We start from the raw sequence: 25,102 nt of genomic DNA, 5'->3' as shown, positions 1-25,102 counted from the left end.
GTCAAAAACACAATAACTTCAAAATAATTTATCTGTTAGTTTCCTAAATATCATATTATGTGTAGAAAAATACACTGATTCTAATGAGATTTGTTTCAGTCCATAAAAGCAATCGATGTTCGTTTATTAATTAATTAATCAATTAGAATCTTGGCGTCATGGGTACAACGTAGTACTTCATAAACTGGGTGCAGTCACTTTCGTTGCAGTGATTAAACCTCTCTATGGCTCTTGCAACACACTGCGGACCTGTATGGGTTGAGGACTCTCGGGGAGAGTCTTAGAAGATGATGTCGTGATGTTGGCATCTTTTATTTATTTTTGAAAAATGTCAACTAGTAACTAATTAACCACATGACCCTCATTTGTAATTAAATTAGAAAATCTTAGCAGCACCATACCTCAAGAAGTATACAGCCGATTTTAAGACTGTTTGTGGCTAAATACTCTTTGGGGATTGGAGAATAATTTTGAAAAACCGTGACCTCAAGTTGACCCCTACATCCGGACGACCGGAAATGGGACCATATCTCAAGAGTTATACAACAGATTTTAAAACTTTTTTCAGTTATAAACTCCTTAGGCATAAAAAATTACTTTTGAAAAACCGTGACCTCAATTGACCTCTAATTCCGGAGCAACAAGAAGTGGGACCATATCTCAAGAAATATACAACCGATTTTCAAACTTTTTTCAGTTATAGACTCCTTGGGCATTCAAGATTAGTTTGAAACACATTTGACCCCATGTTGACCTTTACTTCCGGGTCGACCGGAAGTGGGCCCATATTTCAAGAAGTACAAAGCCAATGTTCAAACTTCAGTTAAAGACCCTAAGGCAATAAATATTAACTTTGGAAAACTGTTACCATATGTTGACCTCTACTTCTGGGTCAACCGGAAGTGGGACTATATATCAAAATCTTCACAACCGATTGTTTTAACTTTTTAGTTATAGACTCCTTGGCATTGCAGATTAGTCTTTGGTAGCTGTGGGCCCATTTTGACCTTTACCTGCGGGTCAACCGGGAAGTGTGACCTAATATTAAGAGCTACACAACTTTTTTGAAACTTTTTTTGCCAGTTTTATATTCCTTGGCGATGAAGCACATAATCCAAGCAAAACATCACGGAACAGCTTCGTGTTTGTTCACAAACACTTAATGTCTAGTTTAATAATGTTTCATTTATAGTACTGTACATCTCATTGACTTTCTTTTAACACAGACTTTGTTAAATGTCAGGTCTTCAACTATGTGTTGCATTTTGGGCCATAGAGCTATATTTGGTCATATTACCGTTTTGTTGGAAAGCAGATTACAACAAGCTAACTATTCACATGACGTTTTATCAAAACATCTCTTTTTCTCTTTTGTACATTCAGAGCTCAAATTTATTCTAGTAAGAAGATTAAAATCATGGGTTGTAATGTGTTGTGCTTATGGTTTGAGTTATGCAGGTTTCAGTAAATAAACGAAAAATATTTCAAGCTGCATTTTGACTGTACATTTACTCCGCGTTCTCTATCAACATCATCAACCAATCTGTGAAAGGTTCATTCTGTGTAATGCTCTAATGGAAAAAAAACGGAAAATGGGCACCATGTTTTGTTGATGAATTTGTGCATGCTCCTTTGTGGCCTATTTCAATGTGGCAATCAAAATAATGGCTACGGATATAGTCTTAAAATGCTATTTTAACAACTTTAGTAGTGTTTCAACCAAAGCTCTGAGGTTTCAACCGAACATTTCTCTGTATGTTTGGCATAATCATGCACTTCAAAATCAACAAGCTTTCAGATTGAAACTGGTTATACTATTTATTTCGGTAAAAATTCATGTAAAGTGTCTTTAAAGTTCATTATGGGTCCTCCATGGATTTTTGGACTTCTTCAAAGGCCATCGCCAACCTCTGTTTATCCGTCTTCCGGTAGAAGATGGTCTCCAACTCTTGGATCTTCTCATTAATGATGGCAATTTCCTTTGACAGCTCCGTCCTCTCGAAGGCCAACTGGTTGGATCTACTCGTCGCAGACCTCATCTCGTTGTAATCTCTCTCGAGATCTTGTTTCTCTTTCTCGCGAGTGTTCAGGTCCGTCTCAGTGAGCTTGATGCTCTTATTCAGTGATTTCAATTTCTTACCAAGGATCTCTATGTCTTTCTTCAGACCTAAGATGTTATCAATGTCTTTGGTTATGTCTGTGATGTTCTTATTGAGGAACATTACCCGTTTTCTCTCCAAGACCTCCTGCTCTGTCTGTGTCTTCTCTGACGTCATACTCCGTTTCAGACTATGCAGTTTATGAATCTCCTGGTCCAACTGTTTGATTCTCTCGCGGATCTCGCGAGCTCTCACGCGAACTCGTCTCTCCACAATATTACTTAGAATATTACCATGCTCCAACTCAAGTGTGTTATATTCCTCTTGTTTGAGACGCTGGATCCGTTTTGTCTTAATCAGTTTAAATTGAACATCCTCCAGGTAAATCTGATCATTTGCGCGCCATTTTCCAACTAGGTGCAGCACAAAATGTAACTTCTGGAAGATATCCGGAAACAACCGCAAAATAGGGTACCTCTTTGTGTCGAGCGTTTCAGCCACATCCATCGAAAACTTGTCGGTGCTGAACAACTTCGGATTCACCCCAGTCTGTGCCTCACGCAGGAGAGTAGAAATCCCTTGGAGGTTGTTCTTAAGTTCTAGATTGGCGGCACGGGCCCACTTCAAATCAAACTCGCCCTCCAATGATTGATAGTTCCGGCAGAAACTCTGTACGATTGTATACAAATCTCGTACCTCATCCAGGAGTTCCGAGATGGACTTCACCCCGCGCTGGAACGCCTGCATGAAGGTGTTGAGGTCCTTACTAAAGCCGGCATCCCGGACGCCTCCGGGTCTCCGTACCTCGTTGCAAGTCCGGGCGAATAAGTCTAACTCAGCCCACGAGGACACCTTCGGAACCAGGGTCTTGATTCTCTTCACTCGGTGTTTACTCTTGAAGATTTCCTCGACGTGGATGAGGAATTGAATAGGGTCGATGCCGCCGTAAAACAGTTTCTCTGTCTTGGTGACGAGTCTGACTTTTAATGTTTTGATTTCCCGGTCTATGTAGTCGTAAACATCTTGTATCGCTAGAGGTGCATCATCACCCTGCCACACATGGGATGGCATTGTTAAATACTTTGTTTCAGTCTCTCTAGATCATCAAAATAAATCTATCGTTGAAGGGAGAAGTTGTGATGATGAAAACTGCATAACCGATTGTCCTTTTGTGCCATCACAAAAACCGGAATCGTTGCATTATGTTCACGTCCAGAACTATTTGTTAGAAAAGAAAAAACCGTCAACAAAGAAGACACTGGCATCACATTGATATTAAAACAATGTTCTCCACTTGTTACTTGTCCGGTCGCAACATGAGCTTACTCGGGGTTATGTTTTACAAGCGTGTCAGTGTTTTGTTATGGTTACAATGTATGCAAGCATTGGCACTATGGTCGACAATTTCACTGACGATACAATAATCACCTTTTATTCAGCCGCCAAAACTGAGCGCATGAAGGAGGGCTGGGAGGGGTTGGGAGGTGGATGGGATGAGGGGCACGAGTGACGCACATTGGACCAAAGATACAAACGAGGCAGCAATAATACTTAAATTAGTAAATAACACCTAGTATGGTAGATCAAAGTTTATCAAAGTAAGTAATCCACGTATACCCAACGAAAGTCTGTTAGAAGTTGTGGTAAACATGTAAAATTCAGAATATCTCCCCTCTTGTTTGAATCGAATCGTCCATGAAACTTTGAACAAAGTGGACACTAAGTTTTTCTGCTCGTATCAGAAATCGTTAAAAGCACTGTTTATGTATAGCGTTGAATAGCCCCTCCAAACACCTTCATTAGATGCTTAGAGATGAAACAAGGCTGTTATCAAATTGATTGAATTCTTAGTGGGTGCTGTTATAGAGGCAGTTCGGCTTGCGCGAACACGGACCGGGCGAGAAAGAACTCTTTGTTTGACCCGGAAAAGTCGATCGGTCGCTCGGCAGAGATCGATTCTTATTCGGGCCTTTTCGTCAATTATTCATGACACTCGCTAATAATGTACCGTTAAAGTCGATTCAATTGTTTTGTATGGGATTCACCACACACGTTGGATCTATTTTTATCAGTGCTTTGATGAAAGGGGTGATAGGTTGAGCAGTAGTGATTACAACTTTTGGGGAGGGTTTGTGTACTAAGGCGAGGTTAAGGGAATCGGGGTGGGACGGTGGATGAAGGATCACCGCAATTAGTAAGAAAGGGGGAGGGAAAACACTAAAGTCAAGTCTATCCCGAGTTAATGTGGCTCATCAAGCCGGTGTTTATTACAAGTTTCTTGGGCGTTGAACGTCTGAGAATGTCTCTATCGAAGTTTTTTTCATAATTTAATTAAACTATTAAAGGGACACACCGGACGAATTGGGCTATTTGGGCTACAAAATAGACTAAGATGTGACTTCAAGAGTCTTCCAGGAATGAAGAAGAACAGTCCTTAAAAAAAATCATCAAATTTAGCCGTTTTTGAGCATTTTAAGACAAAAACGCAGGTCGCGTGATTGTTCTAACCAAAAAGTGGTACAAACAATCACGTGACCTTCCGGGCTAGTTCTACTTTCAGCCGTCTAAAAGTAACTTACTTAACCAAATTTAAATATTTCTTTTACAAAATTATTTACGAATAATTGACGAAAAAGATCATATATTCAAATTATCGCTACAAAATGTAAATAATGGTGAAAATTCTAACGTAAGATCACATTCAAAGAGTCCGTGTAACTGAAGCTTGTTATATGGCCGCTTTAGATTTTTAAAATCATTTTTCGCTAAATACGTGACATTTTGATGATTTTTTTTACAGCAACCATCTATAAAAACATTATTTATGATTCTACACCCCTAAATTGCGTAAACGGTGAGCCGGTGTGTCCCTTTAATGGTGGTATTGCACTTAAAGATCCACTCATTTTCCAATTATTGATAGAGTCCTTATGAAAACGGGTAAAAGATTATAGAAGTCTGTAACCGCACATTCATTTCAAATAACTAAACTCAACAGGAAAAATAAAACTTTCTGGATCGAACCTACTCGGTGAGCGTATCCGAAAACAGCAAGGATTCTGCAGTACTTCAATTGTCCCTAATGGTTCCTGAACTTGTGCACAAACTAAGTTCTCGCGTGTTGACACTTTTAAAGTAAGATTTTTTATCAAAGACTCAGACATTCACTTTCATTTTATATTATGTTCTGTTACTATTTTATACAATGGGATTTGAGGCAATGCATTGTGAGATCGATGTTTTACAAGATTGTTTAAATTAAACGCACATTTTATACGGAATTATTAATAATTCTAATGATTGGCATAATTTTTTTACTTTACCTGGAGAAGCGAACTCACTTGATACTTAGGAAAGTTATGTGTAGCAACTTGGGACTCTGTTCATGTCACACAATGCTTAAAATGGAGTAAGGACAAGACAAAGTCTGCGACAAACGGGTTTCTTTTTCACTCCAATCGCACACTATACATTCATAAAACAAATTGTGCCTGCATCAGGCCTGATACTTCACGGAGGCAACGGAGGCGATTGCCTCCGTTGCCCCTTGCCATTGCCTTGGTGCCCTTGAAATGCTCCAGTAGAAATTACAATTTCCTCATAGGGTGCCCTTTGCCAAAGAGAAAATGCCTTGGTGCCCTTGCCTTTTCAAAAACGAAGCATACATGCCTGTTGCATTATTATAATATAAAAAAGGGGAATGCTAAATTCAACGGAGTCTACCAGGGGTGCGTTTTGGCGGTCTTAACTAATAACTCTGTTTCGGTGGTTGAACCATGGAGGTAGAATTAGTTCTACCTCCATGGTTGAACATGTCATCGGTTCTGGCCACGCCAGTGACCGAAGTATTGGTTATTACGCGCACGACCGCCAAAACGCACCAAGATGTATCGCCAGACAGCAGAGGGCGCAATTTAAAGGCGTGTTAACGTTTTGGGCCGTATGATGAAACACCAAACAGCCGTCGAAACTTCACGGTAACATGGAGGACACCGTCCGGTGAGCTACGTTAATTGAAATTCGCTCAGTTTGGCGTCGAATTTAACCGCTGAAAATGACGGGGAAAATAGTGTCAGTCACCTCACTGGCATATGTAATTATGCTGCATCATTTGCTGTTCTTTTTAGTGGGAAACGTGTCTGGTAAGTTCTCAAAATTATCTTCTTTTTCCACTTGTTTTTTTTTGCCAGCTGGCTTGACCTGCCGCTGGTTTGCTGTGTGTGTTTGGAAAGTGCAGCCAGGCGGCAGCGCTCTGCAGTCGGCCAGTATTTCGTGCACAACTGAGTGGGCAGGTTGTTTTCGATGTTGAGGTAAATCCCTGTCCCTGTAGTGGTGGGTGTTCAATAAATGTCAGCTTTGCTCTGGGGAAAATTGCACCAATGATTTACAATTAAAGTAAAGTAGAACATCAACATGTACTATTCAGTTTTGTGATCAAAACAAACAGCTTTAAAAAAAATACATTTAATTTATTTTTACAGTCAAAATTTTATTTTCAGGTGGGGGTCGTTAGTTAAATAATTTCGGAAAAGTTTCTGTATGGCGCCACCACTTTTTCATTCGGTATGCAATAATATAGTACCTAATTTACCTCAATCAATGAGCTATCCCTTTTTGTAAAAATGAGTGAAAAGAGTATTGGATTGGAGTGCGTTTTGGCGACCCCAACCAAAGCCAAACCAACTCAACAAGTTGGTTACCGGTTGGACTGAACAGCATCGTCACCGCGCTCAACCGAACACGTGAAACCGCTCAACAGATAACCAATGTTTCTGGTTGGGGTCGCCAAAACGCACTCCTGGTAAGTTATTCACCATAAAAACTTACTGGGTGAGAAGTACTGCTGTTGACCAGTATCGCGTCAGTAATAATGGTTTGAAAAAATTTACACCAGACAACAATCAAATCTGATAAATGATTCATGCATGGAACAGTTTTTAGTTTGATGAGGGTTGCTTGCTGTTCGTTTCTTTATGCTGCAGTAAAAGATGGTAACCTGTATATATAGTGTTTACTTCGCTAAACGTAGAGATAGATTTGACAATGCTGTGAAAATACTAGGACTTTTTTTCCTTCAGTTTTCTCAGCACGAGGACGCTATATTTGAAAACCTGATGATTTATCATACGTGACATGTGACTTTAAAAAATATGCTGACAAAAACCAATCTATGATACTCCCTTTTGCACAATACTAAGACAATTATTGACTAAAATTTTAAAACTGGGTCCGTCCTAGTTGTTTACAATACATTAAATATAAATGAGAGATAAAACAGGGTACAGGTCCGACAAACAGGGTGTCATGGCTTAGTGGCTAAGAGCGCAAGCCATGGCAGCCCTGTTCAACTAAATGTCCTTGAACAAGAAACCATAATTGTATTGTCCTTTGGATGGGACAAATAGTACGCTGTAGGTTCCTTCTACTAGGACTGGTGGTGCATGTAAAAGAACCTTGAACACTTGTCATGGAAGAATAGGCAGGTAGGGGTTAACCACTGGCAGTTACTGGTGTTTCTGGTTCACAAAGCAAGCGCCCTTTCAAGTTTACTCAGGCTTGCAAGGTGCAGTGATTTAAAGTTCACTTGCCAGAAAATATGTTTAGAATGGGAGCTCAATTAAAGCCTAAAATGTGAACCTTGTTGAAAAAAAATCAGTATGCAATCCGTTTTAAGCTTGTTTGTGCACTTAATTTAAATTGACTTGTTGCATTATTTTCACCTCCCAAGTCTAGAACTCTTTGAATCTATGATGCATTAGATCCATCCCAATAAATGATCCATCCCAATAAATGAACGCAGCCCTCTTCAAGGTTGAGGAACATTTACTTGGCTGACAGTGTTAATAACACAGTACATGTACATTGTACCATATTTGTTTGTACCATATTTGTACATTATACCGTATTTGTTTGCCTAGCAATGTACAGATCAGACACTACATTCTTCTTGCACTGTGCATACAGGGCCCTACCCCCAAAATACCATTGTTGATTCTGTCAATAGAGTTGGGTGGTAGTGGATACAACACAAATACCAAGCCTCAATACCAAGCCTCTGCCATGCCTGTTCTTTTTATGGTATGAATGGAACTATTGTGGTATATTGGGACAATCCTGTAAGCTCTTGACATCAATATGTTTTAGTATGATAGCCTCTGATAACTGATAATTTACTGGTAATGGAGGGATTTTTGATTAGATTAATTAATCAATTGCTGCAAACTGGTCCTGATTCTGCAGGAAGTGCCCTGAAAATAAACTAAATTTGGATAAATCCAGACCCTGCTTAAGTAGAAACTTTCCCTAATTCACATGCTGAATGCTCTAAACATTTCCCTGGTTGTCGTATTGTTGTTCATGGTTGTACAACATCTCCTGATTGCTGGAAGGGTTTCTGGGTGACACCCTGTTTTAAAGTTTGGCACTCTGTTTGATCTGTCAATTACATGTGATGTACATGTAATGTACATCACATGTAAGTGAACCACTTGGACGTCGGTTTTTAAATTTCAAGCAAACTTTTACCCCTTTAGTTTGACCAAATCCTGGCTAAAACCTGTCAGCGTAAGCTGTATCTAAAGTAGTGAATACAGCAACAGCTACTAATTGTTAATTGTGATGCATTGCAGTTGTTAAGGACATAATACTATCCTTCATCATGATGGTAAAGCGAAATAGCCGTTCACATTTGAAATGTTTTCTAAATCTTTTCACATTTATTGTTTGGCACCTGCAGGTGAAGTAGCTGCAGGAACTATCTGTCCCTCCATTCAAACCTGTACAAATCAAAGGAGATCTGAATGCACCAAAGCATCAAGAGGGTGTGGACCATGTATACATCCATACATTGAGCACGATGGCATCTGCAAGTATAATGGACAAGGTAAGGATACATTCATGATTGTATTCTGTAAATGATGCTAGTTTGAGGTCTCCGATGTAACCTGTTGTAGGTTTATTGCCCAGGCCAGAAAAGTACAGTACATGGATGACATCACAGCCGAAAGAACCACTGAACCGTACACATGTACAAGTACATATAGGCCCAAGTGCATGTAGGCCCATGTGCAGTAGTCTTTTGCAGGCCTGGAATTACACAAAAGCCACTGAGGCCATCGGCTCTGTTGCCCTCGGCTCTGTTGCCCTCGGCTCTGTTGCCCTCGGCTCTGTTGCCCTCGGCTCTGTTGCCCTCGGCTCTGTTGCCCTCGGCTCTGTTGCCCTCGGCTCTGTTGCCCTCGGCTCTGTTGCCCTCGGCTCTGTTGCCCTCGGCTCTGTTGCCCTCGGCTCTGTTGCCCTCGGCTCTGTTGCCCTCGGCTCTGTTGCCCTCGGCTCTGTTGCCCTCGGCTCTGTTGCCCTCGGCTCTGTTGCCCTCGGCTCTATTGCCCTCGGCTCTGTTGCCCTCGGCTCTGTTGCCCTCGGCTCTGTTGCCCTCGGCTCTGTTGCGACCATTTAATTTTTACATAGAAAATCTGAATAAAATGAAAAGCCTGATGTCACTTTAAAAATAAGCGAAAGGAAGACACAAAAACATGTCACTCAATTTAACCTTGCCTTGTTTGGACGAACAAGTGGAACTGATATGTTTTGGGAACAACACCGGCAATTAAGCAAAGAAAATCCTATATTCATTTCATACATTGTTGACCGTCCAACAATGTGCAGTAAATATTATATTGTACACTGTACGTGGCAAAAGACGTCATGTGACACATGTTCCACCAATCAAATGACAAGGCTCTACGTATGAGTTAATATAAAACCTGGATTAAAACCAAGTATGATAGTACAATGTCTGTGACCTGTACTGAACAATTTACAACAGCTGTTCAGATCAGAGATGAGGACATGAAACTGTTTAAAGGAGGCCCTCTTGTGGTTGTTTGAAGCCAGGTTTGATTCTACATAGTACATAGTGTACTCAAAGCACGTATGATGCTGATTTGGATTAAAATTTCTAATAGATCGACTCTGTAGCTCTAGGTCGTAATGATTGATTTACAGGTAATAACTTCACAGAATGTCCGTGTATCAAATATTTTTGATGAAGGCAGTTGGGTTTAGTTTTCATATCTCACCCCCCCCCTTCATCTGACAGCTCCTTGATTAGAAACTACATGTTATTTTAGAAGCTCTTCATGGTCAAAACCCAATCATGCCTCCGTAACGATCACAAACATTCCATAGTTGAGCGAGAAAAAGCTAAATTGCTGCCTGTCAATGATTTGTTGTGTATGTAATTGAAGTCTGGTTGGTTTCTGTGTTTGTTCCCAAATTGGTGAGTTTGGTCACTAGCCTGGCTACCAGTCTAAAATGATTTGTGAAAAGGCAAAAAGTGATTTACGATGTAGCCTACACGTTTTGCACCATGCCAACACTGCCTATTTCAATAGATAATATGACATACATGTACATATGCAGGCCTATACATATATACACTGTACGAGCAGTACGTATGCGGTTATGACGTTGTTGATGGTTTGTAGCAAATAAACTCACAACAATAGTGTAGCCCTTCTTAAATTTGAAAATGCATTTTAGAGTCAGTTTCTCTTTAATGGAGATAGAAAGTGCATTTCAGGTTGCGGAGTAAATTTAGAAAAATCACCAACAACAAAAAAGTGAACAGTTCATTCCTTTATGCAATTTGATGGAAGGTGCTGCCATGCCGATCAATTGAAAAATAAATAGATGAAATGAAATTGGGGGAGTGGGGGAGGTTTGTGGGAAAGAAACTTAATAAGATGTTTGGTTTGCGTGTGAGTTTGACAGACAGATCGCCAATACGACACCTGGAAAGGTAAAAGGGGAGATGCTGTCAGTAACTCTCATCACCATGGTAACCAGGATAACATCATGCCCTGGAGCTGTTGATGACAGGGTGCAGAGTTGGGACGACTCCACGCTAGGAAAACACATTTATGTTAGTTTACGAGGTTGCGACCAGCATCTTTAGTTTCCGGATGAACAAGATTTACCCGGATAATATGAGCCCAAAACTTGATGTCGGAAGTTGTCTTTCAGAGGTGGAAATTTGAGAAATAATGAAGTCCTGGAATTTCTGCAGGCATGACAGATTAAATATTTAGAGCAAAGGAAAACAATTATTAGTAGATATCTTTCATGCCCTCTTGTAAATGATACGAGGAAATTTGATTACCCTCTGAAATATTTTAGCTATACACACCATAGGCCTGCACACTGAACAGTACAGTTTGTGTCCATACTTCAACATGTAATGGGTTTAATGTGCGGGACACTTGTAACATACAAAATGACTTTACTTGAACATGTGCCGCATTGTGCAATGTTTGAATATTTCTAACTTCAAATTTTTAATTTGAGCTTTAAAGCAGTTGATAATTAAAAACAGTTATTAAAACCAACTCTGATTTGTTTACACTGCACTTAGATTTGTGGCATTGTTTATGCTTAGTAAATGTAGCCCAATGTATGCTTAGTCATCCTTTGCTGGTCATTAATATGTGGCAAACATATTTTATTCACGAGGCTAGGCCTTCAAGCGTATTACGAAAGCCATCTTGTTTTTGCCCCCGGGGGATTGTTGGAGATAGTGACCGAGATGGAGTGACTGATAAACAACCCACTTCATCGTTTGGTCTTCTCTTTAGCAAGAATTCCTTTAGCCATTGGTCAGTATCTCTGCTTTAATAAAGACATTGCTGCCAAACGCTGGATACAGTAGATACAAGTGATCAACAGTTTGTGTAATGTATTTAACAAAGTGAACTCCTAGACATGATGTCAAAGCATTGTCATTTTTACGCACGCCGTCAACGGCAGAAGGGCCCTGATTATTTCCTTGATAATTACGAAAAATTCAGAAGTGTACACAAATCAAAATTACATTTACATGTACGTGTAGGCCTGAATAGTGAAGAAACGTATTATAAACAAGTTAAAATAGCATTTCCGTTATAAACATTCCGCTCAAGTAGCATATTAAAACAATTGATGAAAAATAGTTTTACTGTAATTAAAATAGTTATAGTTTTTAGGCTCACTGCTATCTGCTTGACCATGTTAACAGCTGTTTGATACTGGGCCAAGGTCTTTGAACAATACTTGCCATGATCAAAACACAAGTTATGAAATATTGCATCCTGTCCTATTGTTTTAAGAGTCTGGTTTCTTTTGTTCCCCAGTTTGTTCTCATCTGCCCATTCATATTTCATTCATGAATATTCATGGTCAATAATTGAAATTCAGAATATTTCCCATGCTCTTAACCAAAGCGCTTTGGTTTGAGCCCTTTTCCTTTCAAGAACAAAGCACCCTGCCTGCATTCAACTAAATGCTGAAAAGGGATCCTTATTTTTAATGCAGCATTACACATTTTCAAAATGAAATGATTTTCTTCTGGAATTTCTTAACCTTTAGCAATCTAGGACTTCTCTGAAAGCATCAACCTTTGATTTTACACACAGATTACATAACACAGTTTTCATCAATTCAAGGCACAGAGTGCAATTCATGCTGGCCTTGATGAAGAAAATGGGTGCCAGACTTTGCTATTGTTGCCTTCCTCCTTCATTCCAACCCTCGTCTTTCTTCAGAAGATAATAAGATGCACCTTAATGTTCCTAGCCACCTTCTGCAAAGACTCTTTGAGACAGGAATTATTTAGCAAAGGTCCCACTCTTTCCTTATTCCTGAGTTCTGAATATGCAGTATCTGAAATCAATAAAGCTCTCTCTATGTAATATACTATTTAGGGGTCGTCCATATGGGCAGTACGTGTACATAAGCCTCTTGGTTGTTGCCTTGAGATGGAATTTCATCTTGGAGGGAGAAAAATACTTCTGGATAGTCACCACATGGATCTTTTAAGTGTTTGTATGCTGTTCACATGGTGTGGGGTTTTCTTTTGGACTACCCATGTTCTTTTGGACTACCCATCTTAAAAAAATTATTTGGGAAAACAGTTTTATGCACAGCTTGATTAGATCTACTAAAGTATGGCATTTTATTGATCCCACCTCCAATCAGTCATTTTCTTATCAATCCTGAGAGTTAATAAATCCACAAAAATATATTGAACATAGGCATGACCTTTCCAATATGAACTTTAAAAGTCTTGACAAGGATAAAATAACAACCCCCCAAAACGTGAATGATCCATTGTACAATTAAAGTCTTGGAAGACAAAGTCCTCGACAGACACATGCTGGCTGCAGAACGTGCTAGATTTAGCAGATAGGTTATAACACATTGTCAATCTTGCTGTCATTATGAACGACATTGTTCTCAATAATTTGTTTTTGTACTCAGCTTCAATGGGATTGACATTTTCTGCCCTTTCACGGTTCTGGCCACTGGCTGTCCAGAAATGTCACCCTCTCATCCGTTAATATACTCCGCACTTGCCCCTGAAGCTAATTACAAAACAGTCTCTTTTTAGTGCTTAGATGATGTGACTACTAATGTAGACTTTTTACTCGATTTAAAATCTACTTAATTTTGTTTTAAAATCATACAGGACTTTCTGAGCCTTGACAATTTTATGCCATTAAAAGGTGGGTGTACTGTATATTTGTATAAAGATTTTTTGAAAAATTGTATAGAACAGTTTAATTTGCAAAGTTGTCATGTAAGCAATTTCGTTATGCTGAATTGAAAAAAAAACGGCAATAAAAGGTAAACAATACAAATTTTAAGATTGTATTAAAAAAAAACAGGCAACCAAATTTTTCAATGACAACAAAGAAAATTTGAAATTAAAATCTGAAAATATAAAAAAAAATCAACCAAAGTTATTTTTTAAATAACAACAAGTTAAAGGAACACGTTGCCTTGGATCGGACGAGTTGGTCAAAACAAAAGCGTTTGTAACCGTTTTTTATATAATGCATATGGTTGGAAAGATGTTTTAAAAGTAGAATACAATGATCCACACAAGTTTGCTTCGAAATTGCGTGGTTTTCCTTCTACTGTGCGAACTAACACGGTCGGCCATTTATGGGAGTCAAAATTTTGACCCCAATAAATGGCCGACGTGCTAGTCGACGAGGTAAATGGAAAACCACGCAATTTCGAGTCATGTTTGTGTGGATCTTTGTATTCTACTTTTACAACATCTTTCTACCCATATGCATTTTATAAAAAACGGTTACAAATGCTTTTCAAAGACCAACTCGACCGATCCAAGGCAACGTGTTCCTTTAAATGAAATACAAATTGCTTGGTGATAGTTGCACTAGTGCAAACTGCTTTAAAAGTAAAAGTTACTAGCGATTTAAAAACACCACACCAACAGGATTGTCCAGTTGAGTTTACTGGAATCGATGCAAAACATCACTGGCCTCAGTCCTGCATCAAGTGTTAATTTCAAGCCCTGTTACCCTTGGTTAATATTTTACAATCATTCTTCATAATCTTAATTACATTATTGATACGATTGTAAACAATGGTAACAGCAGGCTCTCAGCACCCCACCTTCCCAACTCCTTTTAGATGTTTGTCCGTAAAGCGGATGTTCAGGAATCCTGAATTGCATCATGTGTAATTTACCCCTGGGGATTAAAAACGGTATCAATTTAATCTTGTCCTTATATCATGTGTGTCTCTGTTCTCGCTCGCTGGTTAATCACAAACACGGTTTATGTTCGTGGTGCCAGAGGACACGCTGTTACTGTCGTAAATGAGATCATTTTTTGTTGATACACAAGAGAGGGATTTTTTCTCTCCCCTTTCCTCCCTTTTGCGGCGGGGAATTGTGCGAGTTATGTTGAAGCACAAACACTCTAATCTAATTAGATAGAGACTTTTTGTGTGAGACAACAATGAAGATTCTGAGACCGTCTTGGTTCACCTGAGAGAAAATCTGCAAGGACGTCTCATAATGTGTTCCATGTTCTCAGTATATGTCACTTTCAATTTATCCTGGAATTTCACTGAGGACTCAGGCTCCTGTGTCCTCGGTCTTGGCTTTATTGCCCTGGTTTTATCTTGTTGCCTTGGTCTTGGCTTTGTTGCCTACAATGTAGGTTTTGGCTTTGTTGCTCTACATGTAGTCTTGGCTTTGTTGCCCTGGTTTTATCTTTATTGCCCTGTTTTTATAATTTATGAACAATTGAAGCACCAAAGGCAGTTGCCTCCGTGCCCCTTGGTGGCCTCGAGGTCCCTTAATGAGCGTAAAACTGCCTTGCCCTTGAAAGACTGAAGATATCTGACCTAGAAATGTATCCGCTCGGTTCTTACTAATGGAGGTGCCCTTTGATTAAGGAAAGTGTTTTTTTTACCTGTGTGAATGCAAGCCCATACCCCTTCCCCTCTTGTCAGTGATCCTCAAGTTTTGAAGGACTCTAGCATCCGTCCCTCAAATAAGTTGGTACAATTGCATTAGCCAAAGAGGTACCTGATGTATGTATGTATGACACAAATCCTTTAATATAAAAAATTACAGAAAATATAAGAAATAAAACTGTCTTGTGTATAATTAAAAACCTTCATGTATCTCCATGCACAATGGAATCAATGGAAAATCAAAGATTAAGATGGGATGATTGACAACTGACAGCAAAAAAAGGTAAAGAAATGTTGAATATTTTAAGATGGACTGTTGCTATTTGCATTTTTGATTTGGTCTACTGTACACATACCATTACTCGTTTGGATTACATCAAAACACATTGCCAAGACAGTTCCGTACTATTTAAACAGTTTTATGTAAATAAATAATTTAAGTCTCTCTGCACGCAACACAAAGGAAGTACAACCGCCCTCTATAGCCCGGAGCAAGTATTATGCAAATGAGGGACATTCCACGTTGAATGGTAAACACATATATTTTATAGTCCGATCAATACGGATGATCAATACAGATCTCCTAGGTAACTCATTGTCTATTGGTAATTCAAGAAAGGGATTATTGGTGATCAATAATCGGGGTTTAACGGTCGCCACTGCCATGAGGTGGAGATCGATGGATATTAGCGGACAGCAACAGCTCTGGCGGGCTGGGGATTGGACAGGGGTATAGGGATGGAGAGACATGGTACAATTTGGTTGGGCGTCACATGAATGATTAATTATAGGGCAATGTGAATTTTTTTTGATAGAATTGAAAATGATGATTCATGTGTAATGGAAGTACCCCACATATGTCAATGATTAGAGTACTGTAATCATGAATTACCCACAACCATGGTGTAATCATCTTGGTGTTGCATCAGGGATGAAGAATATTATTTTGGGCTTATACTCGGATACATCGATGTGTGTGAGCACTGTTTACTCAGTACTTTCCCGAGTCCTGTGAACAAATATCTCAGGCATATAACTCAGGTGGGATTCGAACCCATGACCTTTGTAATTCTAGAGCAGTGTCTTACCAACTAGACCACGGAGATTGCCAGGTAGCTAGAGGCATCTTGGTGTTTGTTTTCTTTAGCTTAGCAAAGGATTTTTAAACACTATTGTTTAAAATGTCTTAAATCTCAGTAAAGAAAATCAAGCCAGTTGTCTTTAGTCGTGATAGTTTTTATGCATCATCTATTTTTCATGCTTAGAAATATCGTTGAAAATAAAGCCAAAGCCAATAAACCTATAGTTGACACTGTTTATTTGCGCCCATTTATTGATTAATAACTAGAGTAACCAGTCAGAATTTGATCAATCAAACATTTGTGTCTGTCTTTAAAAATTTCCTTACTCATACATTGTACACATTCTGCACTGTACATGTCATTGAGATTAATATTACCAATCCATAGTCAGGAATAATTCCTGAGTCAGTCAAAGAATTATCCTATCTCATGGTCGGACTTCAGTTTTAAAGAAATTTGCCATCATTTTAAAAATAGAATTGAATGTCAGAGGGCCCCTTTCAGTTTGGGATGTTCCAGCTATGTTCCCCCACTAATGTGGTCGATATCTAATAAATAAATTGTTAATATTATAATTATCCATGGATGTTAAACGCATTGTAGCATTGAGAAACAGCTGGTCCGTCCCTGTGTGTTTCAATCATATTCTAACCCTGGTTTTATATACATTTCTGTCCGGAACATGATCGTTAATACAACCAGCATTTTTGTCCCATCAAATTACCACCAGAGCCACAACAAACAATTCACATCATCTAATTATTCAACCCCCTCCCCTATGTCCTTGTCTTCCCCTCATCTCATAATGGAGCATCCCGTGAGTGAACCAGCATCTGTTAATGCACTCCGGTAATGAGCCTGAGAGATCCGCATACATCTACGTCATTCCATATACAATGACTAGATAGGCCTCACTACACACAATAGTAATATTTGCCTATCATAAAATCCCTGAGTAGTTGATATCTCTAGACCGATTCAGCGAGTTGGCACGCGAGTAGTGGCCGCTCATCTTCGGCATTAAACCCCCCCTCTTTTACCCTTTATCTTGGATTTTTTTATAATCTCCATTGGAGTTCTGTTTGGATCGATACATGCAGGATATCATTTAAGGTTTTTGCCGTTGTGTGGTTTGGTGTCTGTTGAGATGGCGTTGTGGCCGCATGGCTCGCTTGTATCATTGCTGTTGTTCCTTCATTGCTTGTCCTGTCAACCCCTAAGAGGTTCATCCACGTGGGGTCAGGAAGTGGATCGCTCAGGAGACCTACAAGGTATCTTATTCAAATTCAAAAGTCTCAGTTTGTAGAAAATTATACACTATACATGTAGCATTAATAAAAAATATTCTTAGTATACTGATACTGTGTGCATTCATTATTTACCATAGTCCTTTTAGTTGGTAAGCAGTTTGAAACAGTTAATTATATTTTCTCATCAGTTTTTCATGTACCAATTTTGTTAGCACTGTATAACAGCAAATAAATTTACTTATCTGCATACAATCACAAACACACACACACAAACTCCTTTTGTTTGAACAGGTTGTGTGGCGCATACTAATACATTAAGGGTGATTATGCGCAGTGATAACATTAATGTTAGTTAAATTATTGTACATAATCTGTAAAGACTTTAAATTATTTTTTTGCTTACCACTTATAATCCATTTAATTTAATTGAGTTTTTGGTCTGACAGACACAGTCTTGATTGTGCTCTGTTTCAACCCTTCAAGTTACATAAGCCAATCAGGAAAATCTGATGAAGTTTAGTTCTTGTTTTTCTATTTTCAGTGAAGAAAAAATACAAATTATAATTACACAAACAAAATTTAGAAATTAAAAAATTGAAGAAGCTGACTATCCATTGAACGGTTTCTCTTGTATAGCTTAGCAAAACACGGCAAAAACTTTGACAGCTCTCACTAAAAAACATCAACATTTCTGTTTATTCAACACGGTCAATTCCAACTATAAAAAAAAACATAACTTATTGTTTATTCAGCATTCTGGAGTGTACACAAAACATTCAGTCTAAATGCTGCGCTATGACAAATCGCCGGATGGTATTGTTCCCTACATCTGTTTTTATTTTATTATCTTACATTATCATTTGCATTATATTCCATTATCAATTTTATTATATTCAACATTATCATTTTTATTATATTCAACATTATCATTTTTATTATATTCAACATTATCATTTTTATTATATTCAACATTATCATTTTTATTATATTCAACATTATCATTTTTATAATATTCAACCCTGGATGAATATTGGAATATTTTAATGGGAAATTGAGTCTTTGATAACTGACAACAGTCCTGGGAATTACACAGGGGCGCAGCCTTCATTGCCCTGGTCTTGACTGTTATGCCCCTTCAAAAGTTTCCATAAGACTGTACATCCTGTAAGGTTTTCCAATGGAAGTGCCCTTTGCAAAATGAAAATGACCTCGCCCTCTCAAAGATGAAACTCCAGGTCTGTGATAATAAAAATTAAATTCATTTGAGCTGAAAATTATAATTGTATCAGTACATGTACACGGTACCTGCCCCTGGCACTCTTGAATGGGCACTTCAACTTGCCTCTGGTACCGGACATGTTGGTGGCTCTTCTATACAGTGTAGGAGGAATTTTGTAAATTTTGAACTTTTCAAAGGGAGCCACAGTAAAAGCATAAGGCACTACAGCACTTGCTGTGGGATACCCCATGGTGATGTTGAGGCCTGGGTACATGTATTGAATTTGGTAAAAGCAAATTTTATAGAATCAAATGAAAATGAAAAGGTCAACTATTTATTTCAATAGTCAGTCAGTCAGGCATGATACGTCTTATGAAAAATTCATTGCAGAGTAGACAAGCACCAAGTCATCATGCAGCTTTCCAATTTTCTAAACCAAAATTTAATCTATCCTTTCAACCAGATCAGATAAAAACCTCTTTTGGAGTTTTACAAAACATCGTCAATTTAGAATTCAACTAGAAATGAAAAAGTTGTTTGTTGGGTAGATTTTCGTGCACCAATATTCACGGCAGAGTTGACTTTAAAAGAAACAAGTAGACTTTCAAATTAAGTCATGCGTTTCCACTCTTGTAAACAAACCCTTTCCCCCTGTAAGTTGAGCTAAACACTTTAATGGTATTTGGATTTGAAAAAGCAAATATGCTCTATTATGTATAGAAAAACAATCCAAATGGAAAAGCAATTTGTTAAAGTTTATGTTATTTTGTATAATGTTCATGTACAGTATGTCTTGTAAACAAGAATTTGTGACAGAACTGACTAGAAAATAAAACAATTACTTCAAAATGAAATCGAGCATGTTCAACTTGTTGAGAAATTTTGCTCTCCTTTCAGACAAAATGAGCTGAGAAAACTCTCATTGTGTTTGAATTCAACAAAGCAAATATAAAATCAAATTCAAATTGGAAAAGTTAGCTGTTATAATTTATGTCAGTATTGCGAAAAGATTCATTTCAGAGGCAACAGAATATCATCAAGTCAACTCTTGTCAGACTGCAACAAAAGCGCGCAAAAATGTATTTACCTCAAAATTAACTCATGCATGTCCATCTACAGTATGTAAACAAATTTGTTTCCTGTCCTTTAAAAAAAAAAGAAGCTTATTCCAATTATCAACCTCATTAGTTATGCCTTACTGCTGCTGTGACCACCAAAGCCTTCTATATTTGGATGACATTGGACAAGCGTATTCCCAGACATAGTGTTTGCCAGAGGTGTGTCTTTTGGACACCCAGTTTTATATTTGGAGACCCTGTTTTATCTGTCATTGTAAGTGGAAAATTAAGAGGCACAGTTTTAAATTTATCTGCAGCAATTCACACACTCTTTAAACAAACCCTGACTAAAAACCTTGTTCACGAATGCTGTTTTTCATCTGGTGAAAAAGCTGTTTTTCATCTGGTGAAAAATCAAATGTTATTTAAAAAACAAAAACATTTAGTAGCCCAGCAAGAAAACAAAAAATTAATGTTGATGTATAACAGCTGACATCCTGCGCATTCATTGCTAATGCTTGTAACCAAATGGATTTAGATAGGATTCCACAATGTAGGCCCTTCAAACAAAAAGTCAAAAACTCCTTCCCTCCTAGTGCTGTCCATATTTCTAACATTAATTTATCAGATTTATCCAATTTCGACGAGTGAAAATTCCGAGTGAAACGAGTGAAAAGTAAACCGGCAAAAAACATAGTGATAATAATTTTACAGCCATTATTGCCTCCAGTACTGAAACAAACTTCACCATGTTCACTGTAAGTAGGATGAGAACCACCAGCATATTTTAGAATTTACCCTTACCTTTCTCTAGCTCTTTCTGTTTTGTAATTACGTCTATAACTTACACTGGTACCTATCATATCAGACAGTATCCTAACAACATAGTTATCTTGGGTCCATAAAATGTTTCATCCATTGAGGATGTAATGTACGTATACCAGTACATCTTTATTATTTACAAAATGTACAATGTGTATGGTTTACATTAGCAATCAGTAAATGTAATTGTTGAAAAGTGGTTTTGCCCCCTGGTCATCGCCCTGGTGCCCCTTGAAACAGTCCAAGTAATTCAAAATGTCCTCATAGAGATGCCCTTACTAAGGACAATACACCTACATTTAGGTGCCCTTTAAACAAAGTGAAGCGTCAGGACTGCATTTGTTACTCAGTAATAGCATTCAGTGTTCACAAAAACATGTTCAGTCTTTCCCAGCCGGCCAACCAAATTCCTGATGTACATGTTTTGTTTGATTCTGTCAGATCTAGGACTGCATTTTTAATTTGTTTTGTATATATATAGTAAACTGATCATGCTTTACTCTGGGATCAGGCATACTGCCATAAGAATCCAACAGTTTAGGCTTTGAGTTGCCATTATGGTGTTGGATTTTGTTTAGATTGAGAGAGTCGCTTAGTAAATCACTCCAGTGGAAATGTTTTAAACCAAACTCGCTGAAAAAAAAATAGCATTTTAATGAAAGTTTTGTTGCTGGTCCTTATGGAATGTGGTTGTGAAAAGAAAAACAACAATAGTTTTTATGCAATGTGGATATTACAGGTATGTATAAAACTTTATTGAATGCTAGACCTAATAACACTTCTAAATAGTGTCATTTCTCTAATAGTCATTAGGAATTCACAAGACAGCGAACTCCATTTTGTTTGTTTCTGTACCATTTTATTTTGCAAAGACTAGAATCAAAATGAGCAAAAAGTATTTTCACTGATGTGAACTGTTTTTATTTTATCAAAAACTGGTGAGAAATTGTAGGCCTATCTCATTTGTTTAAGAAATGCAAGTATTACACAATCATGTGTTGTAAATACTGAAGAAAATTGAAGATTATTTTAGTCAACATTGGAGCTTAATTTTATAGATGAGTAAACAACTTTACAAACATCAGTGGGTAAAACCAAACTTAAGTTGTTTTTATTGAAGCTGTTCCACTATGAAGTGTAACAGAAAAACACACTTTTCTGGTCATGAGTTTACCGGCCAAAAGCTAACACCACTGGTTCAGGCCTGTGATTCAGTGTTCAATCCCTAGTTTCACACAAACTACGATCATCAATATTTTGTTGTTAGCGTCCCGATCTAAAAAAAGTAGAAGTAAAAGAAAGAAGAAATGAAGAAAAGAACTGTCATCCAAGGTTGAGTGACACGGTACATGATTAAAAAAAAGCTCATCTAACCTTAATTTGTTTTTACTGAGTAATTTTAATTGCGAAATCCTGCAAGGGCAATACATTTTAATCCTTACCATTGACGTATCTACAATCAGTCAACAATGTTATCAGAATCTATCTGGATATAAATGGAACTTTAATCATCATTAATACTCCCCCCCCCACACCCAACCCAACACAACAACAAACTTGTTTGCACCAACTGCTCATTTCACATTATTAAGCAGTTGTGGAAAGAAAAGGTCATTTCTTGTTTTCAAATTAAAAATTAATTTGACATGTAAATCTTTGAAAGTGCCACATAAATAGTTAAAGGACTCACCAAGCATTTTAAAGTTGTCAAAATAAGTAGTCTTGCATAATGTAAGCAAATTTATTGTTTTTTGTTTACCCCTTATGCTACGGTATGAAAAGCACTCTTTGCCTAGTGGTTTCAGAGTCGGAGCACTTGGCCCATTTTCATAAAGCTGCTTAAGCAGAAAATATTGCTGAAACAGTTTCTGCTTAACAGGAATGAGCTGGATACCAGTCACAATAATTGTACATGTGATGGTATTTTAGCTGCCAACCATATTCCGGTAAGCATAGTTTTGTAGCACTTAGCTGCTTCTTTTTTTTTTACTGATAAATTACCAAACAAAATTATGGAAAATTATGATTCATACATTACGAGAACGAGAAATCAGTATGTTTTAACTCACTACTAATTTAAAGATTTTTACAAAACGGGTTGTATTTTTTAGAAATGGCAGAGTTAAATTTACTGGCAGGAATGTTGGATTTAAAGCATTCATGACAAATTGGATAAACCTCCTAATGTGTCAATTTCCTCCTTAATTACTTTTGATTGACACCACATTCTTTACTCATCTCAAATCGAGCAACATGAGTCATTGAAATTGAATAATCGGCATGTAGATCTTGGCGTCCCTCAACCTATATCGTCTTTGGTAGATCAGATTGTCTTGATCAGTTCTCGTCGCCGAGTGCGATCGACGTTAACAGAGTAAAGGCTTTAATCGGTGACTACCGACGGAGCTTGTATGGGGCATAATCAATCATCCTTGTGATTCATTCGGAAACGACCACCGTATTTTTTTTCTTAAAATCTAAAAAAAAAAGAATTGTCATTGAAATGTAAATTATACGATCAATAATCTAAAAAAGAACATTTGTGAATGTTTTGCTTTTGAAAAGAAAATGCATTGATGACATAAACTTGCTTATTGGGATCTACAACTACATATTTGTCCTTTCTGTAAAATGGGAATTTGAGAATCAAGTTTTGACAAAAATGTGAAAAGAAATAATAATAATAATTGGCTGTTGAATGACCTCAGGTTGTTTCTTATAAAGCCATTTTCTCACACATCTTAAACTGAACATTTATTCTCATTCCCTATTCATCCTGTTATTGGCAAGTCTACAACAGTGAAATTAGATTTGTTAAATAAACTTTAAATAAGTTTGAAATACTCAGGCTTGTATGCTTAGTTTTTGAAAGGGCAAGGGCACCAAGGCATTTTCTCCTGAATAAAGGGCACCCTATGAGGAAATTGTAAATTTCTACTGCAGCATTTCAAGGGTAAACTTATATTGTGAGTTGTGTTAGTTGAGCTAAAGTTCAGTTTGATATAATATCTTTTCTGTCCTCGGAAACAAGTGGAACGAATCGGAATACATAAGATATAAAACCATGTCCGCAAATGATATTCCTGACGTATGTTGCCATGCACAATTGCGTCAAAAAACCTCCCTGTGCATGACAAATAGCTGTGCATCATATCTGTGTGTGTGTTTATGAGTGTGCTGCGTCATGCAAGATGAGGCTTCTTTCAGTCTCACCATATGGACGATTCAGCACGTAATGCAGTGTCTTCTTTCATGCCATTCTCTTTATATATCGGACTTAATATCTGACCAGGGAGTTTCAGTGAGGCTTTCTCTTCCGTCTTTTTTTCTCTCTCAAGAGATTAAAAGAATTTCGCTGTCAAAGAATTTTGCTGATGGATTTTCAGAATAATATTTGCATAAATTGATTGGTTATGATATAATTTATTTTAATTTTATTTTATTTATTTATTTTATACAGCGTCCATAGTGCACAAAATGGATGGGTAAATATTTAGTAATTGACAATAAAAAAATAAAAAAATAATGACACAACTTACAATACTGCGCACAACCATTCAATGAACACAAGAGCATTCATGAAATGCACTTTGCAGTTATCACTCTGTAATATTTCTAAAACGCTTTTTTTTCTTCTTGCCAAATTCAGATGTTCAAATAAACTTGCAAATAAACATCATCAGTTGCCACTGCTTTAAAATCATTCCAAAACTTCTATCAGATCTGCAAACAAATTTGAAAATAATTATCAGTTACCACTCTGTTATAATTTTTCTAAAACTGTTCTTTCAGATGTGCAATAAATAAACTTGTAAATAAACAGTGTCATCAAATTATTTCCTGCTGCGCTATTATAACCCTGAAGGCTCTATCAACCTCGTAAGTTAGTTTAATCAGTAAAAAACAAATGCTAAGGATTTCGTTGAAATATGACACGACCCCTTAACAGCCTACTAACATCAAACAATATCCTAATTACAAGCCGTCAACCAAACGATGCCAGAGAGTCAAAGAAACGGAACATCTCCATCTTGTGTCTTGTCAGCAGTCAAGTGTGAACCCACGTCATTACCCTGTTAACTCCTTTGCCTGGCAGCATGAATTTTGAGTCTCAGGTTGGTCGATGCCGCACAGCGCGACAGACAAACGAATCACTGCTTTAACCCCCCCCATAATCAGCCCCATATGTAAAACTCATTATTAAACAAAGCGACCTCGTTGTTTTGGAGGGGGGGGGGTGGCCTTAAAGGAAGACAATTATTTCCAAGCCCATTATTATTGTTTCTTCTATCTCTCAATGGCCTTTTGA

General features: G+C 37.7%; 2 protein-coding genes across 3 annotated transcripts in view; one reads left to right on the top strand and one right to left on the bottom strand.

The window, feature by feature from the left end:
- Positions 1 to 388: 388 nt before the first annotated feature.
- LOC139948214 (uncharacterized) lies at positions 389 to 3,453 on the bottom strand. The gene has a single exon (XM_071946292.1). The coding sequence runs from the start codon at positions 3,168 to 3,170 to the stop codon at positions 1,860 to 1,862; it is 1,311 nt and encodes a 436-aa protein (XP_071802393.1). The 5' UTR covers positions 3,171 to 3,453; the 3' UTR covers positions 389 to 1,859.
- A 2,635-nt stretch (positions 3,454 to 6,088) lies between these two features.
- The window catches only part of LOC139948088 (neural proliferation differentiation and control protein 1-like), a 73,596-nt gene continuing 54,582 nt past the window's right edge, over positions 6,089 to 25,102 (top strand). Inside the window, exons 1-2 of one of the 2 annotated variants that reach the window (XM_071946118.1) lie at positions 6,089 to 6,241; positions 8,836 to 8,982. In XM_071946118.1, coding sequence (XP_071802219.1) covers positions 6,154 to 6,241; positions 8,836 to 8,982 — 235 coding nt within the window. In that variant the 5' untranslated portion in view covers positions 6,089 to 6,153. Of the gene's footprint in view, positions 6,242 to 8,835; positions 8,983 to 17,402; positions 17,716 to 25,102 lie in introns of those variants that run through there. The other variant, XM_071946119.1, reaches the window with a different exon arrangement.

This window comes from Asterias amurensis, chromosome 15 (genome assembly GCF_032118995.1).
Source record: "Asterias amurensis chromosome 15, ASM3211899v1".
NCBI classification, from domain to species: domain Eukaryota; kingdom Metazoa; phylum Echinodermata; class Asteroidea; order Forcipulatida; family Asteriidae; genus Asterias; species Asterias amurensis.
Note: the sequence above shows the minus strand (reverse complement) of the source record. Positions and strands in the feature narration are given on the sequence as shown.

What these genes read in the sequence shown, in the direction of transcription:
- LOC139948214 (XM_071946292.1), bottom strand. Translation starts at nt 3,170, where the DNA reads ATGCCATCCCATGTGTGGCAGGGTGATGATGCACCTCTAGCGATACAA.